Genomic DNA, 21,926 nt, shown 5'->3' on the forward strand with positions numbered 1-21,926 from the left:
AGTCCCCAGACCGGTTGGGGCAGGAGCAGTATGAAACTAGTTGTGAATGGTAGTAATATGAGTGACTAGTGTGAGATGTCGTATGCATGATCTGATGAGATATGCGTTTGAATGGTCAATTGAGATTATGATTCTTAACGAATTTTCTGAATATGATCTGTAACTAGAAAGCTAGGAAATGGTTAAAGCCAAGCACTACCGATGGGTGTCATATACTGTACAGTAGGGTGGCCTTCGGTAGGTGTCTGGAACCCTACCGTTGTCGACGGGTTTGCGGTACAGCTGGGTGGTACATCGGTAAGTGCTACCAGACTTATTAAAATAATTAAGCCCAATTGTTGTTGATTTGAAATTCGATTTAATACTCTTGTGTTGTAATTCATTCGATTATCTGCTGTCAGGTATGCATTCATGTTTATATAATGTTATACATGTACAATGCGTTGTTGATAATTTCTTTTTGAAAATAAAGTTTGATTGCAAGTCCAGGGGTTCGTATGTGGCAAATTATCGCACTGAGATTTTATTCTCACACCCGTTGGGTTATCCTTTTCAGGTTCTGGTGCAGTAGGGAGCGGTGAGGCACGACAGTCTTAGGCCTCGGTATTTGTCCTTCTACCAGAGTTTCTATGATACCTGTTAGATTTTGGTTTTGTGGTTGTGATATGTTATCTACGTATATGTGCATATACGTAGTTTTTGTATGATGTGATGTATATTGGTATCTTTTGAACTGAATCAGGAGTTATGTTTATATTTGTTTTCTCAGAATTGTGTTGAATTGTTTAATTGCTTGTTGAATGGGGTTATATATTTGGGATTTATGGGAATTGAGTAAATGAATCGTAATTGCCTTGTAGGCATACGGGAAACTGTATGTTTACGGCAGGGACCCTGTCGCATTTTTTGTACAGGTTTGCTACGGGGTGTGACACCCATTGACTGCTGAACCAAAAGTGCAAGCTGAGACTTCATTTCTTCCCTCATTTTTGCTTCTAGTCTCACCTCGATTTCTCTTACTTTGTCCTCCATTTCTTCCCTCAGTTCTTCCCTCATTTTTGCTTCGGAACTCGAGGGAGCGCGTCTCCTCCTTATTGAGCTCTTCTCGTATGTTTTCCTGATAGGTACCAAACCTCCCACTCCTCTCACCCTCCCAGGATGTTCCGGATTTGGCAGAGATTTTCCGAGAACATCGTCGTATCGTTCGACGGCCAACAAGCCTTTTTTCAGAGCCGCCTCTTGTTCTTCCTGGAATGACAACATGTTATAAACTAATAAATTAACGTAGAGGTTTCAATGAATGACAATATCTAAAATTCTTACAATAAACTAATAAAGTAAAGTAGAGTTTTCAATGAATGACAATATCTAAAATTCTTACAATCTTCTCGATGACCGGTATGTATGTTTCTGGATAAAAGCGTTCCTTGGTCTCCTTATCGAGCTTTTGTCTTCCTAGTCTCCAGGTGACGTGCCTATGCTCAATCGACATATCAAGGACCTCTTCTGGTTTCAATGCACTTGTTGAGATCACTAGATGTTTTCTCGTCTGCAATCGTCTGCATAGCATCTGTAAGCCTACTCCGAAAACCCTCGCTCATGTAACCTCTAGATCCTAAGAAATGCGGATACTCGTTTTTGGCCTGATTCTCCTTTCCAATTTTGCTAGCAGTCTACAATTAATATGTCAAGACAATCATTGTAGGCCTTAATTATAAGAGTATTTGAATTCTTACTTAGAGATAAGGTAGGTGATCCGCAGAAATAAACATACCTCAAACTCCTCCGTCTCTCAATACTTGACAAATACCTCCCAGTCTTTTTCTTCCATATTTTTCTTGGCAAAATCGGGAGTCTCACCCGCGCGCCACACTTTAGTCATCTCGGTTCGCCACCTCCGGTGATAAGTAGCCATCTTCTGATAATAATAGTTCCTCACTTTTTCTTCCTCTTTTATACCCCATCTCAGCTGCCAAACAAATAGAAATCAAAATTTAGAGTTAGTTAATATCAAATGAAAGCTTGTGAACTTAGTACTACGTTATTTACCTTCAGTGTTTCCCATATTTTCAGCTTGTTCTCTTCTGGAACATCTTTCCACAATACGAAACTTATAGGAATATTCATTCTCACCAATATACCGAATTCCGTTGGAAAAGACGTTGTATCCGTAGTAACAACCGGCCTGTGAAACTTGTCAAGTTCCAGCTCTTTCCCTTTCTCGTTAAACTTCTCCTTAATTGCATTAGGCCCTCTTCCTCGTTTCTTAGCCGAGGCTGTCTCACTATTGCTTTCCATATCTGAATTTGCAAGTCCAAATAAATCCAAGTCCAAATAAATTCAAAGTCCAAATAAATCCAGACTAACTTCAAACCAATTCAAATTAAATCAACAAATAAATCCACACCAATTATTTTGGTTTGGTAACTAAACCAATTATTAACCCAAATTCTAATGTACCAATAACAATTTCCAAATGTCTAACAATTATTTTGGTTCTTAAGCTAGGTACCAACAATTATTCTAATTAATGTACCAACAATTAGTAATGTACCAACAATTCTAATGTACCAACAACATTTATTTTGGTTCTTAAGCTAAGTACCAACAACAACCGAAATTGTAATATACCAACAAAAAGAACTAGCAACAAGAATTTTCTAAATTCAATTGGTATCCGAATTAAATTGGTACCCGAATTATTTCTCAAATTGGTACCTCTTAAATTGGTACCCTAATCTATCAAATTTGTAACAAATTACTAACAAGTATATTCTTAAAATACTTGGTACCCGAATTAAACAAATTATTTCTAACAAATTTCTAACAAATTTCTCTCAAATGTCAAACAAATCTCTAAAACAATTTCTAAATTCGGTTTGGTACCCGAATTGTAAACAATTTATAAATTCGGTTTGGTTGATTTGAAACCGAATTGATTTGATTTGATAATTTGGAACTAGCAACAAGAATTTTCTAAATTCAATTGGTACCCGAATTAAATTGGTACCCGAATTATTTCTCAAATTGGTATCTCTTAAATTGGTACCCTAATCTATCAAATTTGTAACAAATTACTAACAAGTATATTCTTAAAATACTTGGTACCCGAATTAAACAAATTATTTCTAACAAATTTATAACAAATTTCTCCCAAATGTCAAACAAATCTCTAAAACAATTTCTAAATTCGGTTTGGTACCCGAATTGTAAACAATTTATAAATTCGGTTTGGTTGATTTGAAACCGAATTGATTTGATTTGATAATTTGGAACTACTTAAAATAGCAAAACTAAAATAGCAAACTTACCTAAAATGAGAGGCGAGAGGACTGAGAGGAGAGGGCCGAGCAATGGAGCCGGCGGAGGAGAAGACAGGACCGGGCCACCGGAACGGCGGAGGAGAAGAGCAATGGAAACTCAAAATGCACGGCTAGGTCACGGCGGAGAAGAGAACACAGAACCGGGTTTTGAGGTTTCAAATCAGGGCTAGGTCACGGCGGAGGAGAGGGTTTTGAGGTTATGAGGTTTTGGGTTTTTGAAAAATTTGTAAGTTTTAAAGAATATAGATGCGCCGGTTGGAGAGGGAAGCCTATCAGCATCGGTTCCTAGCTTAAGAACCGATGCTGATAGTGATATATATTTAAAATAATGCGGTTTTTTATCAGCATCGGTTCTTAAGTTAGGAACTGATGCTGATAGTACTATTTATTTATGAATGTGTATGTTATTTTAAAATATTAAAAAAAGGAAGTTTATGTGTTATTTTATATTTTTTTATTTTAAAATATAAAAAAAAGGATTTTTATGTGTTATTTTATATTTTTGAATATGTATATCATTTTAAAATATTAAAAAAAATGTTTATGTGTTATTTTGAATATGTATATCATTTTAAATATAAAATATTACTATCAGCATCGGTTCTTAAGTTAGGAACCGATGCTGATAGTGCTATTTATTTAAAATTGTGTTATTTTATATTTTTGTATAAAAAAAACATGTTTATGTGTTATTTTATATTTCTGTATTTTAAAATTTAAAAAAAGGATTTTTATGTGTTATTTTATATTTTTGAATGTGTATGTTATTTTAAAATATAAAAAAGCATGTGTATGTGTTATTTAATATTTTTGTATTTTAAAAATTACTTATAAAATAAAATAAAATAAGCTACTAAAATAAAAACATTAGAAATTTAAAAATAAGCTAATAAATTACATATAACATGAAAAAAAATAAGCTACAAGAAGTGTTGAAGAATAACTTGCATGCTTCTCATCGTCGGGTGTTTCAGTGCATTCTGAAAAAAAAAATCGTACCTTTTTGTCAGCAATATTAAATATTATTAACTTACATTTTAATATTTTTTGACATACCAATATTAAATATATGACATACCAATATTATGACTTGCCAATGGAAACTTCTTCAACCCATTCTCCTTCATCATGATCGATGCGCATGTGACCTGTTTCATTATCCTCAGCGCCCGATAGAGATGCCATGCCAGTAGAAAATGGTGGTATCTCATCAAAATGATCGTACGCTTCTTCGTCTTCCACATTATCAATCCCGATTATACGTCTTTTACCAGGGAGGACAACATGTCTTGAACGATCGGCGGGATCAGTTACGTAGAACACTTGCGTGGCTTGTCTTGCAAGTATAAATGGATCATCCTTATATCCAGCTTTACTGAAATCCACTAGAATAAAACCATCTTCGTCGACTTTAACCCCCCTACGGTTATCGACCCATTTACACATAAATAACGGGATATTAAATCTTATGTAATCGAGCTCCCAAATTTCTTCAATAAACCCGTAATATGACATCGATGCATGCGATGGTCCGGCACCTTTAGGATCTGACAAATCACTCGAAACAGCTACTAACGTCACTCCACTGTTTTGCACGGTACTCTTTGCATCTTGATTTCTTGTGTAAAATGTGTACCCGTTGATGTCATATCCTTGGAAGGTCCTCACGACATGAACTGGACCAAGAGCCAACAATTTGACAATTTCTTTAATGTTTTCTCCCTCCGGAGCTTGCATGACTCTACGTGTAAACCATCTTTCAAAAGTTTTATTGTGTTCGCCGATTAACCACTTGTTAGATTTCTTAGGATTCTGTTGCCGCAAGAGAGTCATATGCTCGTCCCAAAAAGGATGAACGTCAGTGAGGTGTTGCAAAACATGAAAATGTGCTAGTGACATTGTTGTACTATCAGGCACGAATAATTTCGCACCGATTGTTCCTACCCCGTGAAGTCTACCCTCGTGCCGAGATTTAGGGATGCCGATGGCTTTGACATCATCCATATAATTAGTACAAAACTCAATAACCTCTTCGGCAGTGTAAGCTCTTACAATGCTGCCCTCAGGCCGATATCGGTTCCTGACATATCCCTTTAACAATCCCATGTATCTCTCGAACGTATACATGTACCGCAAGAAAACAGGTCCACACATCTTAATTTCTCTAATTAGGTGAACGATTAAATGAACCATGATGTCAAAAAAAGACGGCGGAAAATACATTTCAAGATGACAAAGAGTGACAACAACCTCCTTCTGCAGAGCATCTAGCGTATCAGGATCATTTACTTTGCAACAGATGGCGTTAAAGAAAAAGCAAAGCTTCGTAATGGTCTGCCTAACACACTTTGGCAATATGCCCCGAATTGCAATAGGAAGAAGCTGTGTCATTAAAACATGACAGTCGTGAGACTTCATTCCTGTCAATTTTAAATCATCCAGTGAAACTAGGTTTTTAAAATTCGAAGAATATCCAGATGGAACTTTGACACCATGAAGGCATTCCAGTAAGCTTTTTTTCTCTGCTTTCGATAGCGTATGCATTGCGGGTTTTAGATATGTACAAGTTTTTCCTTTTTCTCTTTCCTTCTCTGCTGGTTGTAGATCTGGCCTTATGTTCAAGAATTGCATGTCTTTCCGAGCATTGATACCGTCCTTAGTTTTACCCGGAATATTCAATAATGTTCCAACTATGCTATCACACACGTTTTTAACCACATGCATCACATCGAGACAGTGTCGAACCTCTAAGTGCTTCCAGTATGGTAAATCCCAGAATATTGACCTCTTCTTCCAACATATTTTCGGAGCCCCTTTCTTTCTCACCACCTTCTTTTTAAATTTACCCAATTGAACTTTCAAATCTTTTACTCGCGAATAAACTTGCTTACCGGTCAACGGGTAATTTGCTCTGGTATTCTCGGTCTTTCCATTGAATTCTTTTTTCTCTTTCGGTGTGCGTGGTTGGCAGGAAGAAATCTACGATGACCCATGTACACATTTTTAGAGGAGTTGGGTAGCCACACATCGACTGTATCATCCAGGCAAACAGGGCACGCTTTCTCTCCTTTGACACTATAACCAGACAAATTTCCATAAGCCGAAAAATCATTAATGGTGCAGAAAAGCATGGCCCGTAAAGTGAATTTCTCCTTGCTGTATGCATCATACATTTGCACTCCGGGTTGCCATAATTCTTTTAAATCCTCAATCAATGGCGCTAGATATACATCTATGTCGTTCCCGGGCTGTTTGGGTCCTGATATGAGCAAGGTCAACATGATGTATTTGCGCTTCATACATAACCAAGGCGGAAGATTATAAATGCACAATAAAACCGGCCAACTGCTATGCTTGCTGCTCATGCTACTGTGCGGATTTATTCCATCTGCACTCAGCCCAAGCTTTAGATTTCTAGGGTCACGTCCGAATTCAGAAAACTCTCTGTCAATATTCCTCCACTGGGGAGAATCAGCGGGGTGCCGTAATTTCCCGTCTTTCTTCCGGTTTTCGGCATGCCAACGCAGTAATTTTGCATCTTTAGCATTTGAGAACAAACGTTTGAATCTCGGTTTTACGGGGAGATACCACAATGCTTTTGCAGGAGGTCCTTTATTCGGTTTACAATCATCACTTTTATCACTGGCAATCTGCTTTGGTTTGTAACGTGATGCACCACATTTTGGACACTCGTGAAGGTCTTCATACTCATTTCGATATAATATACAATCATTTGGGCACGCGTGTATTCTTTGAACTCCCAAATCAACTGGGCACAATATTTTCTTCGCTTCGTAAATATTGGGTGGTATCTCGTTTCCTTCCGGAAGCATTTCTTTTAAAGTTTGTAATAGCTCAGTAAAACTTCTATCACTCCAACCGTTAGATGCTTTAAGGTTATACAATTTTAATACACCTTTCAATTTTGAAAATTTAGAACAACCAGGATACAATTCCTTATTAGAATCTTCGTACAAATTCTCAAACAAACAATACTGCTTATCATTATCAAAATCCTCTTCTATATCACGTAACATTTGATCAAAATTATCACATTTATCTACCACTATATCATCATTTTCTTCGGTATGATACTCCTGTTGCTCAGTACGAGTACCTACGTTGGTTTCCAATCCCTGTAAGTCATTCCCCTCATCCCCAACGGTATGGTATTCCTGATGCTCAGTACCAGTACCTATGTCGGTTGGAAAACTCTCACCATGCCATATCCAACACTTATATCCTTGCTTGAATCCACGACGGATTAAATGGCTCCTCACTTGGTTCGAGTTGGAAATTTTTTGACCATTGTTACAATCACGACAAGGACACGACATCATTGTACTCCCCTTATTCGCCATATCTTCCATAGCAACTCTGATAAATTCCTCGACACCTGTCGTATATTCATCCGATAGACGTGATGCTTCGTACATCCAACTGCAGTCCATCTGCAATTATAGTAGAACACAATTAATTTAGAACAAGCTTGGGGTACTAAATTATATTCACAGTAAGGCTTACATGGGGCCTGGTTACCATCCTATCCCACTCTTTGAATACTTCGTCTCAGTAGTGACCACTTGGTAGTCGTGTTTTAGTATTTAAGAAAATTTCGGCAGCATTTCCCCTTAGTTCCCCGAGTATTCGGGGAACTAATAAGGAGAAATGCTGCCGAAATTTTCTTAAATACTAAAACACGACTAACAAGTGGTCACATCCTAATTGAGACAAAGTATTCAAAGAGCAGTCCCAAAACGGGGACTATTCAAAATTAATCCCTAATGGATTAATTTTGAACGGGTATCATGACTTAAAGGCATTAATCATGCGGTTTTGGCTCTCAAGACAATACTCTAGCTACATACTTACTACAAATCTATTTAGTCTAGCTATCGAAATACACATTTATGCACAAAACTAATTAAACATGAGTTTTATGTGGTACTTACAACTTTTTTAGATGCCGTACCGAGTGAGATGAAGATCGCTGCACCAAATCTCTCAATAATAGCCAAACTACAAAATTAAACCATCGGAACCTAAATAAGAGATGTGTATATATATATAACATGGACTTAACTACGATGCTATATATGGGTTGCATAGAGGCCTCCCGTGCTACGGCTCAATATTTGAGTTTTCAAAATACTCACGGTCGATCCGAACCGTTTATCTTGTTCTCCGTATTAATATGTGTTTGGAGACCAAATTTTACATTTTTTGGAAATTTTTAACTATTTTTTTAGATTTATTGAAAATCGTTGTTTTTCATACAAATCTGGACCATAAAAAAATAGTAAACAATTTCCAAAAAATGTCAAATTTGGTCTCCAAACACATATTAATACGGAGAACAAGATAAACGGTTCGGATCGACCGTGAGTATTTTGAAAACTCAAATATTGAGCCGTAGCACGGGAGGCCTCTATGCAACCCATAGCATATTAGCCAAATACTATATAACATATATATGATGCATGCTAGGGTATATATTGGTATATATCAAAAGCTCAAATATAGCATGCATGTGCAAATATAGTTATATCAAAAATTCATATATATCATGAATTTGCTCATCTTCACATATAAAGAAAAACTTAAAATATAAAAATGTATTAAAACCTAAAAGATAGATTAGGGTTTATAAAATGGGCCGAATTAGAACCTAAATTGTGCTAGATCTAACATCAAACTTGAGAAAAGAGATGATTAATCAATTAATGAACCTGAGAACGAAGAGTGAGATAGCTGATCAATGCCCAGTAAGATAGCTGCTGCGCCAAGCAATGGAGGAAGAAGAAAGAAAAATGATTCTGTGAAGAATCAGACTTCGGGATAAAGCTAAATATGAACTATCAGCATCGGTTCTAAGCTTAGAACCGATGCTGATACTATCAGCATCGGTTTTAAGCTTAGAACCGATGCTGATACTTTACAATCAGAATCGGTTCTAATATTAAAACCGATGCTGATACTATCAGCATCGGTTCTAAGTTTAGAACCGATGCTGATACTTTATAATCAGAATCGGTTCTAAACTTAGAACCGATGCTGATAGTGCATGTGCTGTGCTTTCATTAGCTTTTAGTATCGGTTTTAGTGATAGAACCGATTCAGGTAAGTATTAGTATCGGTTGGTTAGTACACCCGATCCAGATAAGCCGATCCTGATTCCTGTTTTTCCACTAGTGCTGTGCGATGCAACGGGAATATATTATAAGATTGAAAAGAATATGAAGAAACCTTTTTGTTTGACATTCACACAATTTAAATGAAAATAAAAGAGATAAATGAAAAAAACAGAATTCAAAAAGAAAAAAAAAGAAACTGCAGAATATGAACGCACGGGCACTATTTCTCCATTTCTTTTCATTTCTCCTCTAGGTCCGGAACTTGTCCAAATGACTTTGGACATAGATTTATCCAAAGCTTATTTAAGCAGTGTGATGAAAATTATCAAGATTGATTAATAACACTATATTAATTTCTCTGTTAGACAAAATATGCACATTCTTCTATCTTTAGCTTATTTTGGAATGAAATCCTAGAGCACAAGGAAAGTATAGAGGTGGTCCGTCTCTCACAACTTTCTTTCTCGTACAGAATAACATGGAATTTTACTCAAGTTTGTTCCCTGTAATGGCAACCTGAAGCACTTCATTGGTGCAGTTCTCCATGGCTATTCCCTTCTTAATTACAATTGCTTAATGTGTGCACATAAGAAATATTCATTGACGAAAATTAAAAGCTTAACTTAAAATTTTACGAAGTACGATGATGAGCTTTTACTTGTATAATATTTGAAATTGTATGCTTATACCATATTTAGTGTTTTTAGTATAATTTTTCATGATATACAGTTATTCGTAGCATGAAACTCGATAAAATATGAGATAATATTTTGACAAGGTAAAATGTCAACAAAAAAGAAGAAGATAATATTGACAAGATAAAACGAGAGGAAGAAACTTTCTCTATTGGTATTCTCTCTGATTTGTTTTCAGAATAGAATAGAGAGAAATAATTGGGGCAGTTTCTTATTTTGTCTAATAGAAAGAATTAACGATGTTAGTATTGATTAAATTATAAAATTTAATCGTATGGAAAAGAATGGCTTTGGACAAAATTCAGTCCAAATGGCTTCGGATAAGTTTCAAACCCTTCTCCTCTTCCTTAGTTTTGACAATGAAAATAAAAACAATCATATCTTCGATCTTGGATTTTGTTTATAGCTATTGCATCTTTGTGAATAGATGAATAACAAATTTTATGCTAATGAAAACAATCATATCTTTCTAATTTTAAGAGAAAATAGAATATCTAGAACTTTCGTGTAGATTAGTCTCATGCAAGTATTTTATTAACAATTTCAATTCAATGTCATCTTTTACAAATCCATGATAAAATATTACCGTTATTTTGGTCTTTAAATCATTGGCATTAGTGGTGCATGAGATGGAGCTATACCATATTATTTTGTTTATTTATTTTTTTTTTAGGAGGAGAAAGGGGAGGTAGCACAATTGACTAGGAAAATGTCATAGAGTTGTTGTACCCAAAGATAAAGAGTTCGATTCCCCTCACAACTTCGCAACATCTGCGAAGGTTCTAAAAAAAAAAAAAATTTTTTTTAGGAGATCATATTTGGTATTGTTAAATTAACAATTTTTGATATTTGGCGAAGCAATATACAAATTCATGTATGTCCTTCATTAAAAGGTCTTGAGATGGATATACACTTTCTGCTGCATAAGATAATAGACTTCATCAAAAGTTTATGCTGCATTGAAAGGTTTGATTCCATAAAATTGAATGAATCCCTAGATTGCTACATGGGTTGTCCATTAAAATTGAATGAATCTCTAGCAATCCATCTCCTTAATTATTTCTCCTTGCAGTTATCTTTGATTCTTGCAATCAAATTAATTATTTATTTCTCTATTTCTTTCGTTTCATTTTTTCTCTTCCTTTATAGTTTTGACAATGAAAATGAAAACAATCATATCTTCTTGGATTTTGTTTAGAACTATTGTTTCTTTGTGAATACGTGAATAACAGATCTTGTGCTGATGAAAACAATCATATTTTTCTTATTTAGAAAGAGAATGAAGAATATCTAGAACTTTCGTGTAGAGAAATTTTCATTGTTAAAATAATTTCCATCAAAAATAAATATGTAGTGAAAATCCTTATTTGAATCATTTAATCATATATTTTCCAATTTTGTTTCTTTATATATCATTTCTCTTCTAAATCATTTAATGACATGTTTTATTTGTGGAGAAAAATAGATATTAAAACACAATGATACTTAATTTTTTTTTTCATGTTATATTTGATCCTTTTTTTTTCATTTGTTGTTGTTTCTTTTATTGTTATTTATTATTTAAATTCTTTTTTTCTTCATTTACGTCTTTTATTTTCATTTAAATATTTTTTTTATTCTGTGCGAATGTCAAACAAAATGGTCTCTTCATATTCTATTAAATCTTATAAAAAGTCTCTTCTCTCTATCTTACTTTAAGGATGACATTGATCGGAAATTGTCAATAAAATACTTGCTCACCGTAGGATGCAAATAATCTACAAGAACTTTGATATTCTTTATTTTCTCTCCAAATCAGAAAAATATGATTGTTTTCATCAGCACAAGATTTGATATTCATCTATTTACAACGATACAATAGGGGTGCAGGTTTTAACAACAAATATTTCAATTAGCACAGATACAAGATGAGAGGAATTTTTTTTGGACCAAACTATCCTTTCATAGAAAAGGAAACAAATACGATTCCAATTAATTTTCCAAATCATACTTTGTTCAACAAAAAAAAAATGAATACTGTCAAAATTAATTGAAAGTTATAGGATTTCAAATCTTTTAAATTGGAAAGTTATCGGATGTTGTCAACAGTAAGTAGAAAAATTATACATAAGCAAAATAACAATAATTACCTTGGTTCTAAAAAAAAAAATTACCTTACCAACGGACTTCTTGCAAAAAAATAAAAAATAAATAATTACCGAATTTTATTCAAATAAAAAAAATCGAGAATCACAATTATTATACCAAAAAATATACTCTATGTTTCATAATATAGATCCTTGCAACCACAATACGATTAATAGACATTTATTAAAATTCATACAAATTCAAACTATAAAATTAACAAATAAAACATAAAAAGTAGAAATTAAAAATAAACCTAAAATAAAAATCACTACTCATAAAAATATTATTTTAGCAACATCAATTCAAATAAAATGTCTTGATATATCATGTATTTTAATTATTCCAATATGTTTGTCTGTCTTTTATCTCTGATTTTAAAAGAACAGTTGATTAGACGTGTTCATGACTTCATTATTTTTTCTTTCATTTAAAGGTACATCAGGTGTATCACGATATTGATTATCTCTATCAGATTGTAAAACCATATATTTATCTTACTTTGAAATATAAATATATAATGTGTATTCTTTAGATGAGTAAAATTCTCTAACACCATTATATAAATCTTCACGGGTTTTATTTAAAATTGAGTAATTCAAGTTTTTTGACCTCGTGTTCAAATGAAATTTCCGACTCATCGATATCCATCTGGTAAACAAAAAAAGTATAATAATTAACATTTTGTATTTGAATCAAAAGCTAATTATATGTAATTTTATTATTGCAAATATTTTTTTACCGTGCTTTATTTTGCAAAAATATAAGAGGAACAATTCGAAACTGGTTGAAAATAAAACTAATTAAACATTTTGAATTATCGTTATTGAGTTGCAGCTTGATAATTTTATATAAGCTAGCTAGCTTGAATCAGACTTGACAACTTTTGAAATTTTCAAGTTTTTTTTTTCTCAACTGTGAAAGCAAATAAATTGTATAAATTTATTCTTAGGACATAAATATTGGTGGGTACATATTAAGATAACTTTCTAATTTAAAAGATTTACAATTCTATAACTTTCTAATTAATGTCGCCAGTATCCATTAATAATTATTTCTTTTTTATAAAACATATTGTATGATTTGTAAAGTTGGAACCTTATGTCTATTCTTTCCTTTTCAATAAAAGGACAAAAATAAATTCCTCTCACTTCAGATCTGCACTAATTGGAATATTAGCTATTAAAATTTGCACCCATACAATAAGCTATAAACAAAATTCAAAAAGATATGATTGTTTTCATTTTTATTATCAAAACTATAGAGGAAAAGGAGAAATAAAACAAAAGGAAATGAAAAAAAATAAGGAAATAATTTGATTGCAAGAATCAAAGATAGCCGTAAGGAGAAATAAGGTAAGATATCGCTAGGGATTCATTCAATTTTAATGTGACAAACAATGCAGCAGTCTATGTGGCGAGTATGGTTTTAACTAACTTTAGGCTTCTACACATAAAATAGATGTACTTAATCAAAATAAGAAAAATTATGTGATTGGAGGGTTAATATTCAATTCGAAAATTCATCTTTCAATCTGAGCCGTGGGCGGATCAGGACAACTACGTGCATAATATAAGAATGAAGTTGAATGAAAAAATAAATTCAAGAGTTAAACTTTTTTCAAATACTAATAACATATTTATGTGAAAGAAATGAAACATTCCAACATAAAATCACTAAATTTAGTTTATAATAACAACTTAGTTTCAGAAAATGAATATGTTGTACTAATTGAAAAAATTACATCAGTAATTAGTAAGAAAAATATATGATAAATAAATAGAAGAAGAATTAATCAATTTTAAAATAAGTAAGAAGAAAAAACATATGTAAAAAACATTGAATGTATGTTCAAGCACAAACAAAACTGCAATACATGATTTATAAAACTTATTATCACACACTATCACATAAAAAAAGTCAATGTGAAAAAAATTACTAAAATAAATTGGAAAAAAGGGGAATAAATGGAAATAATCAGGAATAATCGACCAATTATCGGTAAAACGGTCGATTAATCGAGAAAAACGGCCGATTAAACGTTTTCCACAGCAAACATGCCTCCGTTAAAGGTATGCGCGACGGTTTGGCCACCGTCACCGATTAATCAGCCGTCATGGGCGTTTTTTACAACACTAGTAAAAATTAATTCTTTTCAAGAGCACACTGATAAAAAAATATATTATTTTTGAATGTATTAGTATTACCGATAGGAGTATCAGCAAAGATACCATGGACAAAAAAAATACTTTTATCTTCACAGATAGTGACAGATATTGATGTCGCCTATCAGGGGTGATTTCAGGATTTTTGTTCTGGAGGGGGGGGGGGGGGGGGGGTCAAAAAATATCAAATCGGGTTTAAATAGCTAATCAGATTTTTCTTTTTGAGGGAGAAGTCCGTAAGCATAGCTAATCGGATTTAAACCCATTAAATAATTGGGTACTCGATAGAAAAAAAAATAGTTTAACTTATATTTTCCAAATGCTCTGACTAATTATAATTTATGATGCTCTAACTTATAATTCTAATTACCAATCATAATTCAAAAAAAATATTTTAATTTTAATTCTAAATTTAACTCGAATTATAAATCAAATATCCAGAGAAGGTAGACAAATTTTCAGAAAGAGAATAAAGTCAGTCGGAACCGATAGATCTCCACTAAAATTCAAAATGCAAAGGGAACAACTACCCCTGATAAGTGGTAACATACTAACATGTGAGTCCGCCCTGCCGGAATTCGTATCATTTGCATTAATTCCAAAGGGAATCTTTTGAGTTATTGAATCTCAACCATCCGATATACTTTAAGATTCGTGCAAAATAGATCTGCACTAATATTAAAGGCCCCGAAGTTATAATCAGACGGTTGAAATTCATTAACTCAAAAGATTCCCATTTGAGTTAATGCAGAGGATACGCACTCTCCTGCCGCCCGTTGTATTGAAATGTTTTTCCTAGCTAGTTTTCAACTACATATGTATACCAGACATGCAAAGACTTTTCGTTCGGTGCCACTTGTAGTATTTTCCTTAATTAAATTTAACTTAAAATACATGGTTTCTTACTCATTCTTAATTTGGTTCAACGCTTTTTTTTTTTTTTTCTTTCATCATCAGTTCGTTGACTATAACTTTGTTCGTAATTAGGGAATAGTGATAATTGTTTAGATGGAGAGTAGAGGAAGGGAGGGGAGGTGAAGAATAGAAGGGAATGAAATGGAATAGAAAATATATATATATATAGGCTAATATCAAATCGTTTGCACCAACCCCTCCCGTACAACCAAGTCATTTTCCAATTTTCAAAGTTCAAACGACCGATCCGAACCGTTAGATGTTTAATCCATATTGAAATGTGCTTGGAGACCAAATTTTACATTTTTTAGAATTTTTTTGCTATTTATTAAGATGGTTTGAAATCGCTGTTTTCCAGTGGTGCAGAATTTTAATAAAAACAGCGATTTGCAAACCATCTTAATAAATAGCAAAAAAATTCCAAAAAATGTAAAATTTGGTCTCCAAGCACATTTCAATATGAATTAAACATCTAACGGTTCGGATCGGTCGTTTGGACTTTGCAAATCGGAAAATGACTTGGTTGCACGGGAGGGGTTGGTGCAAACGTTTTGATATTAGCCTATCTCTCTCTCTCTCTCTATATATATATATATATAATTTTTTCGTGTTAATTTGAATGATTAATAAGAGAAAATAAATGTAATTTTCTCTTTCGTCTTATTTCTGGATTAGTTAATAAAAATTTAGAAGGTTAATTAGAAATTCGGTTACTGCTGCAACTTTGTGACAAAGAAATTTTTATAATAATATAAAGAGACATAAAAATTTCTATGTTAATATAAAGAGACATGATAATATAAATGAATTTGAAAGAAACCTAGCAACCAATTAAGATATATCGGCCCATAGTTTTAATGGTACCTAAATTTTATATTTTGCCATTTCAAATCGTACTATTGGCTATATATATATATATATATTCTCTCTATATAAGAGCATTGCATTGTCTTGCTTTCTACAAACTGTGAGCTGAATTAATTTTTTTTTTAATTTTCTTCCTTGAAAGTAAGAGTAGATATGGCAAGAAGACATGGAGGTAAAAAAAAAAAAACCTCCCCCCACCATGTGTTTACGAAAATTTATGATATTATATATTTGTTTTATTTATATCTAGAATTGCCTTTAACCTTTTGCTACAATTAAAAGAAAAAAGGTTATTAAAACTTTTACTAATTATTAATGACAAATATATATATAGGATAATAACATTTTGTCTTTCCTATTTGCAGGTTGGGAATCAATTGGTGTTTGCAATGGAATGGTTGCCAACAACCTTCCCTCACCAAGAGATGTTGTAAGCCTCTACCAATCCAAAGGCATAGGTGCAATGAGGATATACAAACCCCACAGTGCAACCCTTAAAGCTCTCCGACGCACCGACATCAAAGTTATGGTGGGAGTGGAAGGTGAAAGGTTCCATCGTCTTGCTACAGACGAGTCTTTTGCAAAACAATGGGTCCAGAAAAACATTTTGCCATATGATGATGAAGTTTCTTTCAAGTATTGTTATTTCTCAAAAATTAATTCAAATTATCTGGTATACCTTTTTCATCTCCTCAGGATGAAACCAAGAGAAATTAATATAGATGGTCAAGTATATATATGACGCTGAAACAGTGTATATATATAATAGATCCACTCGAGGGTGAAATTCAATTTCCCCATATTTTTTTGCAGTCTATCTTATATATTGTAACCTTATAGAGATTTTAACATCCACTAAATATATATAATAGGTATATTGTCGTCGGCAATGAAATTGACGAGACAGATTGCCATTTCATACTCCCAGCAATGAAGAACATGTGGAAAGCAATTTGTCAATCAGACCTCCAAGGCAAAATCAAGGTCTCAGCAGCATTTAAATCCGATGTATTCACCGATACCTTCCCTCCATCCAAAACTCAATTCAACCCCTCTTATAGAATGAAACCAATAGTAAAATTCCTCGCTGAAACCCAAAACCCACTTTTCGTAAATATATACCCATATTTTAGTTATAAAGAAGCTCCTAATGATATTAGACTGAAGTATGCATTGTTCACAGATAATAAACTGGTCAATGATCCCAAAGGTTATAGATATAAAAATCTCTTTGATGCAATGGTTGATTCAGTGTACTACGCATTGGAGAAGGCTGGTTTCCCCGACGTTGATGTTGTTGTGTCAGAAACCGGCTGGCCATCAGCCGGTGGGTTGGAAGCAACACAGGAAAATGCATGCACATACAACCAGAACTTGATAAATCATGTTGCTAATGGCACACCAAAAAGGCCAGGACGACATTTGGAGACCTATGTATTTGCAATGTTCAACGAGAATCTGAAGGACAATCACGATGGGCAAGCTGAGATTGAGAGAAATTTTGGGTTGTTCTACCCAAATAAGTCACCTGTGTACGAAATTAATTAACTTCAATTAATCACTTGAACTAAGAATAGGATTGGATGAACAATTTGGTTTGGTGAAATATATATATATATTTAATTGTGGAGTGGAGTGGAGTGTTGTATCATACGTAATTCATATTTGCTTTTCTCAGATGCTGAAATTATTTTGTTTCATCACATCAATAAACCTGCCGATACGTGATGACTTCGTTCGTTTTCCCCTTTTAATTGAGTTTTCATGTACCTTTTGTATAGTGAAGGTATTATAATTCGAGTTAATATATAATATTTTGTGGTGATAATTTGCAATTAGTTATGATTTACTTGTCAATTAAACAAAGTTTATTTACAAATAAGTTAAAAAAATTTGAGTAAGAGCATCTCCATCGCCTTGCATATACTCTTGCAAAAGCCTACGTGGCATTTCAAATGAGAGATTGCACCGATGGAGAGAGAATTTCAAAAGCGCAAGCTTTCAAAATTTGCAAGCTTGCATAGCGCTTGCAAATCGCTCAATATACCAAATCGCGCGCGCGTCTTCTTGCTATACGCTACTTCGAGCTGCCGTTGAGATCCTCTCCCCTTCTTCCCTCCTTCTTCCCTGTCCGTCCCCGTTCCTCCTCTGCCGTTCCTCCTCCGCCAATGGTGACCGCCGTTTTTCCCCTCACCGTTTTCCTCCATCTGCCGCTCTTTCCCTCCCGTTCGCCTCCTTGCTACAAGGTAATAAAAATTCTGATTTAAGAAGGGCATTGCCCCAAAATTAGTTCTTCTGGTTCCCCTTTTGGGTGGGGGTGGTCAATGGTTCTTAGTGTAAAAAGTAAAAACTAAGATTTCAGAAGAAACTGCAAGGTTAACAAAAGGAATGGTTTATCAAAATTTAGCTAGTTTACAGCTCTGCCTTTTGGAAGTTTGATGCTGCTTGTAATATAAATTTGATTTAAGAAGGGCATTGTCCCAAAATTCGATTTAGGTAATACAAATTCGGTTTAGGTAATACAAATTTGAATTTGTGAGCAAGGCAGTCACTTCTTGCTACAAGCTCACAGATCCGTCGATTTAGGTAATACAAATTCGATTTAAGGGCATTGCCTCCTTGTTCTAGGCCGTTCAGGTTCTTATTGTTCAATTGAGTCTAAATTACAGGTTTAGGTTCGTTTTGATAAAAAAAAATAGGGTCAATTCATGTTAAAGGTACTTTAAGTTGGTTGATGCACATTTAACATGAGTAAGGTTTGATTGCATATCTGAAATTTTTGTCGGTGCTATGTTCTGTTAATTGGGGCTCTATAAGGGTCCCCTACTTTCTTTTTATTTTGTCTTGGCACTTTGAAAACGAGACATCGAATAAAGGAACAGAAAGACACTATACGTGGGAACACTCGCTTTTTTTCTATTTGGTCGTGCGGTATCAAATTCTGTTTCTCAAAACAAAAGACAGAGATACGAAATTAAGAGAGATAGACACAGAAAGATATGGCATCTCCAATGTTGGGAGGAAGTAGAGATGTAGCAGGAGCAGAGAATGATCTCAATACTGTCGAGCTCGCTCGCTTTGCACTGGATGAACACAACAAGAAATTGGTGAGCCTTTTGCAAATATTCTCTACTGCTGTGATTTTTGTTTGTGCTATTGGTTCATGGATTATCCCCATTTTTCCACTATGGTCTTTTTATTGACACGATCACCATTTTTTAATGCCTTGATCAACAAAAGCTCTCCTGATCAGAATTAATTACTCGTATAGGATCTATAATTTGTACAATTGAGAAGTCTAATATCTACCCAATTTGGTCACATATCCAGTATGTACTCAAATCAAGCCAACTAACAGTGAACAGATCAGGTACTTTGTAGAAAAAAAAAGGTTAAAAGACTATATAAAAGAATTAGTGTTCATGGTCTGATAAAAGTGTACGGTGAAACCCCTAAATAAAATAAATAAATCAGTTTATACGCTAAAATAAAAAATAATCTTGCAATTTTGATGAATTATACCTAAAGAAACTTCTAAACCAAAAAAAAAAAAAAAACATTAGTTTATATTCTGGTACAGATCAAATTACAATGACCAGAGTCAACTAATTGAATCATCCTTCTAGTTTGTTGCTTATAGCATTTCAAACTCAACTTCACAAAATATTTATGCTATATGCAGAATGCTGGTCTGGAATTTTCACGGGTGGTGAAGGTAAAGAGATCCAGGTGGTATCTGGTACGATGCACCACTTGACAATTGAGGTTGTTGATGCAAGCAAGAAGAAGTCCCTTCTAGAAGCAAAGGTGTGGGAGAACCATGGGAGAATTTCAGATCCCTTCACGAGATCAACCATCTGGGTGACTCTACAAGCGCCTGAGGTAATCTTTTCTTTGATTTATTAACTTGAGATAAATTTAGCTTGTACATTATGCACTAATTTAGTAGGAAAAACATGCCTTTTGTTGGTTCATGCCTTGTAATTTTGGAATTAACATGTCCTGTACCACGACTAACAACATGCCTTTTAATTGGGAGCTCCTCATTTTTTATTCTGGTATGTGAAATCATTTAGCATAGTACAGTTTGTTGTTCATTGGCACAACAGTCTATGACTATAATCATTTTGATTTTTCTTCCCTACATAGGCTTTTATTGTTCTTCTTTGTTTAATTTAGTTTCTTTGATTAAGTTTTTGGGTGTCATCTGTTTTAGTTGTTATTGTTGTTTCTTGTTTTAGCAGCCTCTTATTCTTTCTTGAGACAATACGTGGTTTAAGAAAGAAACTGTAACTTTTACTGTTTTATGTTATTGTAAACTTTATCAATTTTTAATATATCATACCAACAGTATATGATATTGTAAACTGTAGAGCTGCCTTCAAGCACAACATTGGCATAGAGCTGCTATTCATATTTTAATAATTTCTTAATATTGCAGGGCTACTGAAAGATAGGAAAAGGACAAGGAGGGCCAGAAAATAGCTGCTAAAGACAGTACTGGCTTTAGCCCCAAAATGATAATTTAACAAGTATTCAGTGCTCTGGAGTATCCAATTGATTCAAAATGTATGAGACATTATGATATCTCCAGAGTATATGTGAATTTAATTTTCTCGACCGATAGGAAGGTCGAAACTGGTGTATATTGAGAAATGTAAATTTGAAGCTAACTACATTTATATCTTTTTCGAATTATCGTACTATTAAATCTTATATATGTATTTTTAGAGAGCATTAATAATATATGTTTAAATCATGAACAAGAACCAAATAATTATCTCTACATAGGCTTTTATAACATTGGCATGCTGTCGGTGCTTCCATATATGCTGTGCTTATTGTTTTTTGTCTGTTTCATGGAGAGGAGAGGAGACAGAGAGAGAGGGCGAATTGTTTTTTTTTTTCTGTTTCATGGAGATGAGAGGAGAGAGAGAGCGAGGGAGAGGGAGAAAGAAGTGGAGAGGAGAGAGAGAGGGAGAGAGGGTATCGTAGAGACTAGAGGAAGGAGAGAGCGATCCCAGGTATTGTGGAGAGGAGAGAGAGAGGGACCTGAGTTGTACGTATTTTAAATTTAGTATCTCTATCAACAGTCAACGGAATTTAAAAAAAAATAAAAAGTATCGCTGACTGGCATAAATGCAATTGAAATGCAATTGCATGAATGTAGGACATTTGAAATTAAATTTGAAATTAATTTCATTTGACAGTTATTTTTTATTTGCAATTGCATTTCAATTGCACCAATGGAGATGCTCTAATATTCAGCTTTAGAATTATCAACTTCTGAGTTCTGACACATACATGAACCAAACATGCAATAAATCAGCAATTGCCTAAGGGCTTATCCTCAAAAAAAAAAAAAAAATCAGCAATATTTGCATTTTATTAAGTAAAAAACATGCAAAATTGTTGGAGAAAGTCACCTTAAAATCATTTAAAAAAACACGAGGGGGTGGGGTTCCAGCTCTTATTTATTTATTTCAAATGCGGTTGCTTACTTGCTTTGGCAAATTCTGCTCATAATATATGAGTGGTTAGAAGAGAAAGAAAAGAATTAACCGTTAAAATTATCACAAGATTCACAACGAAAAGATAGAAAAAAGGAGAAGAAAGAAGTGGAGAATTAACAGGAAACAAGTAGCACCATTATGAAATTGCACTACAAGAAAATATAGATATCCCGGCGTTAAAGAACGCTAA

The 21,926-nt window shown here is 33.8% G+C and overlaps 1 protein-coding gene and 1 long non-coding RNA gene across 2 annotated transcripts; both read left to right on the forward strand.

The window, feature by feature from the left end:
* The first annotated feature begins 201 nt into the window (after positions 1 to 201).
* LOC144553829 (glucan endo-1,3-beta-glucosidase GV-like) lies at positions 202 to 17,771 on the forward strand. Its single transcript, XM_078302018.1, has 4 exons — positions 202 to 297; positions 861 to 914; positions 16,558 to 16,859; positions 17,096 to 17,771. The coding sequence occupies exons 1-4, from the start codon at positions 202 to 204 to the stop codon at positions 17,769 to 17,771; spliced, it is 1,128 nt and encodes a 375-aa protein (XP_078158144.1).
* A 1,414-nt stretch (positions 17,772 to 19,185) lies between these two features.
* LOC144554539 (uncharacterized) lies at positions 19,186 to 19,943 on the forward strand. Its single transcript, XR_013511637.1, has 2 exons — positions 19,186 to 19,330; positions 19,906 to 19,943. It is a non-coding gene; the product is annotated as an uncharacterized LOC144554539 (long non-coding RNA).
* The last annotated feature ends 1,983 nt before the right edge of the window (positions 19,944 to 21,926 follow it).

This window comes from Carex rostrata, chromosome 5, assembly GCF_964058835.1.
Source record: "Carex rostrata chromosome 5, lpCarRost1.2, whole genome shotgun sequence".
NCBI classification, from domain to species: Eukaryota; Viridiplantae; Streptophyta; class Magnoliopsida; order Poales; family Cyperaceae; genus Carex; species Carex rostrata.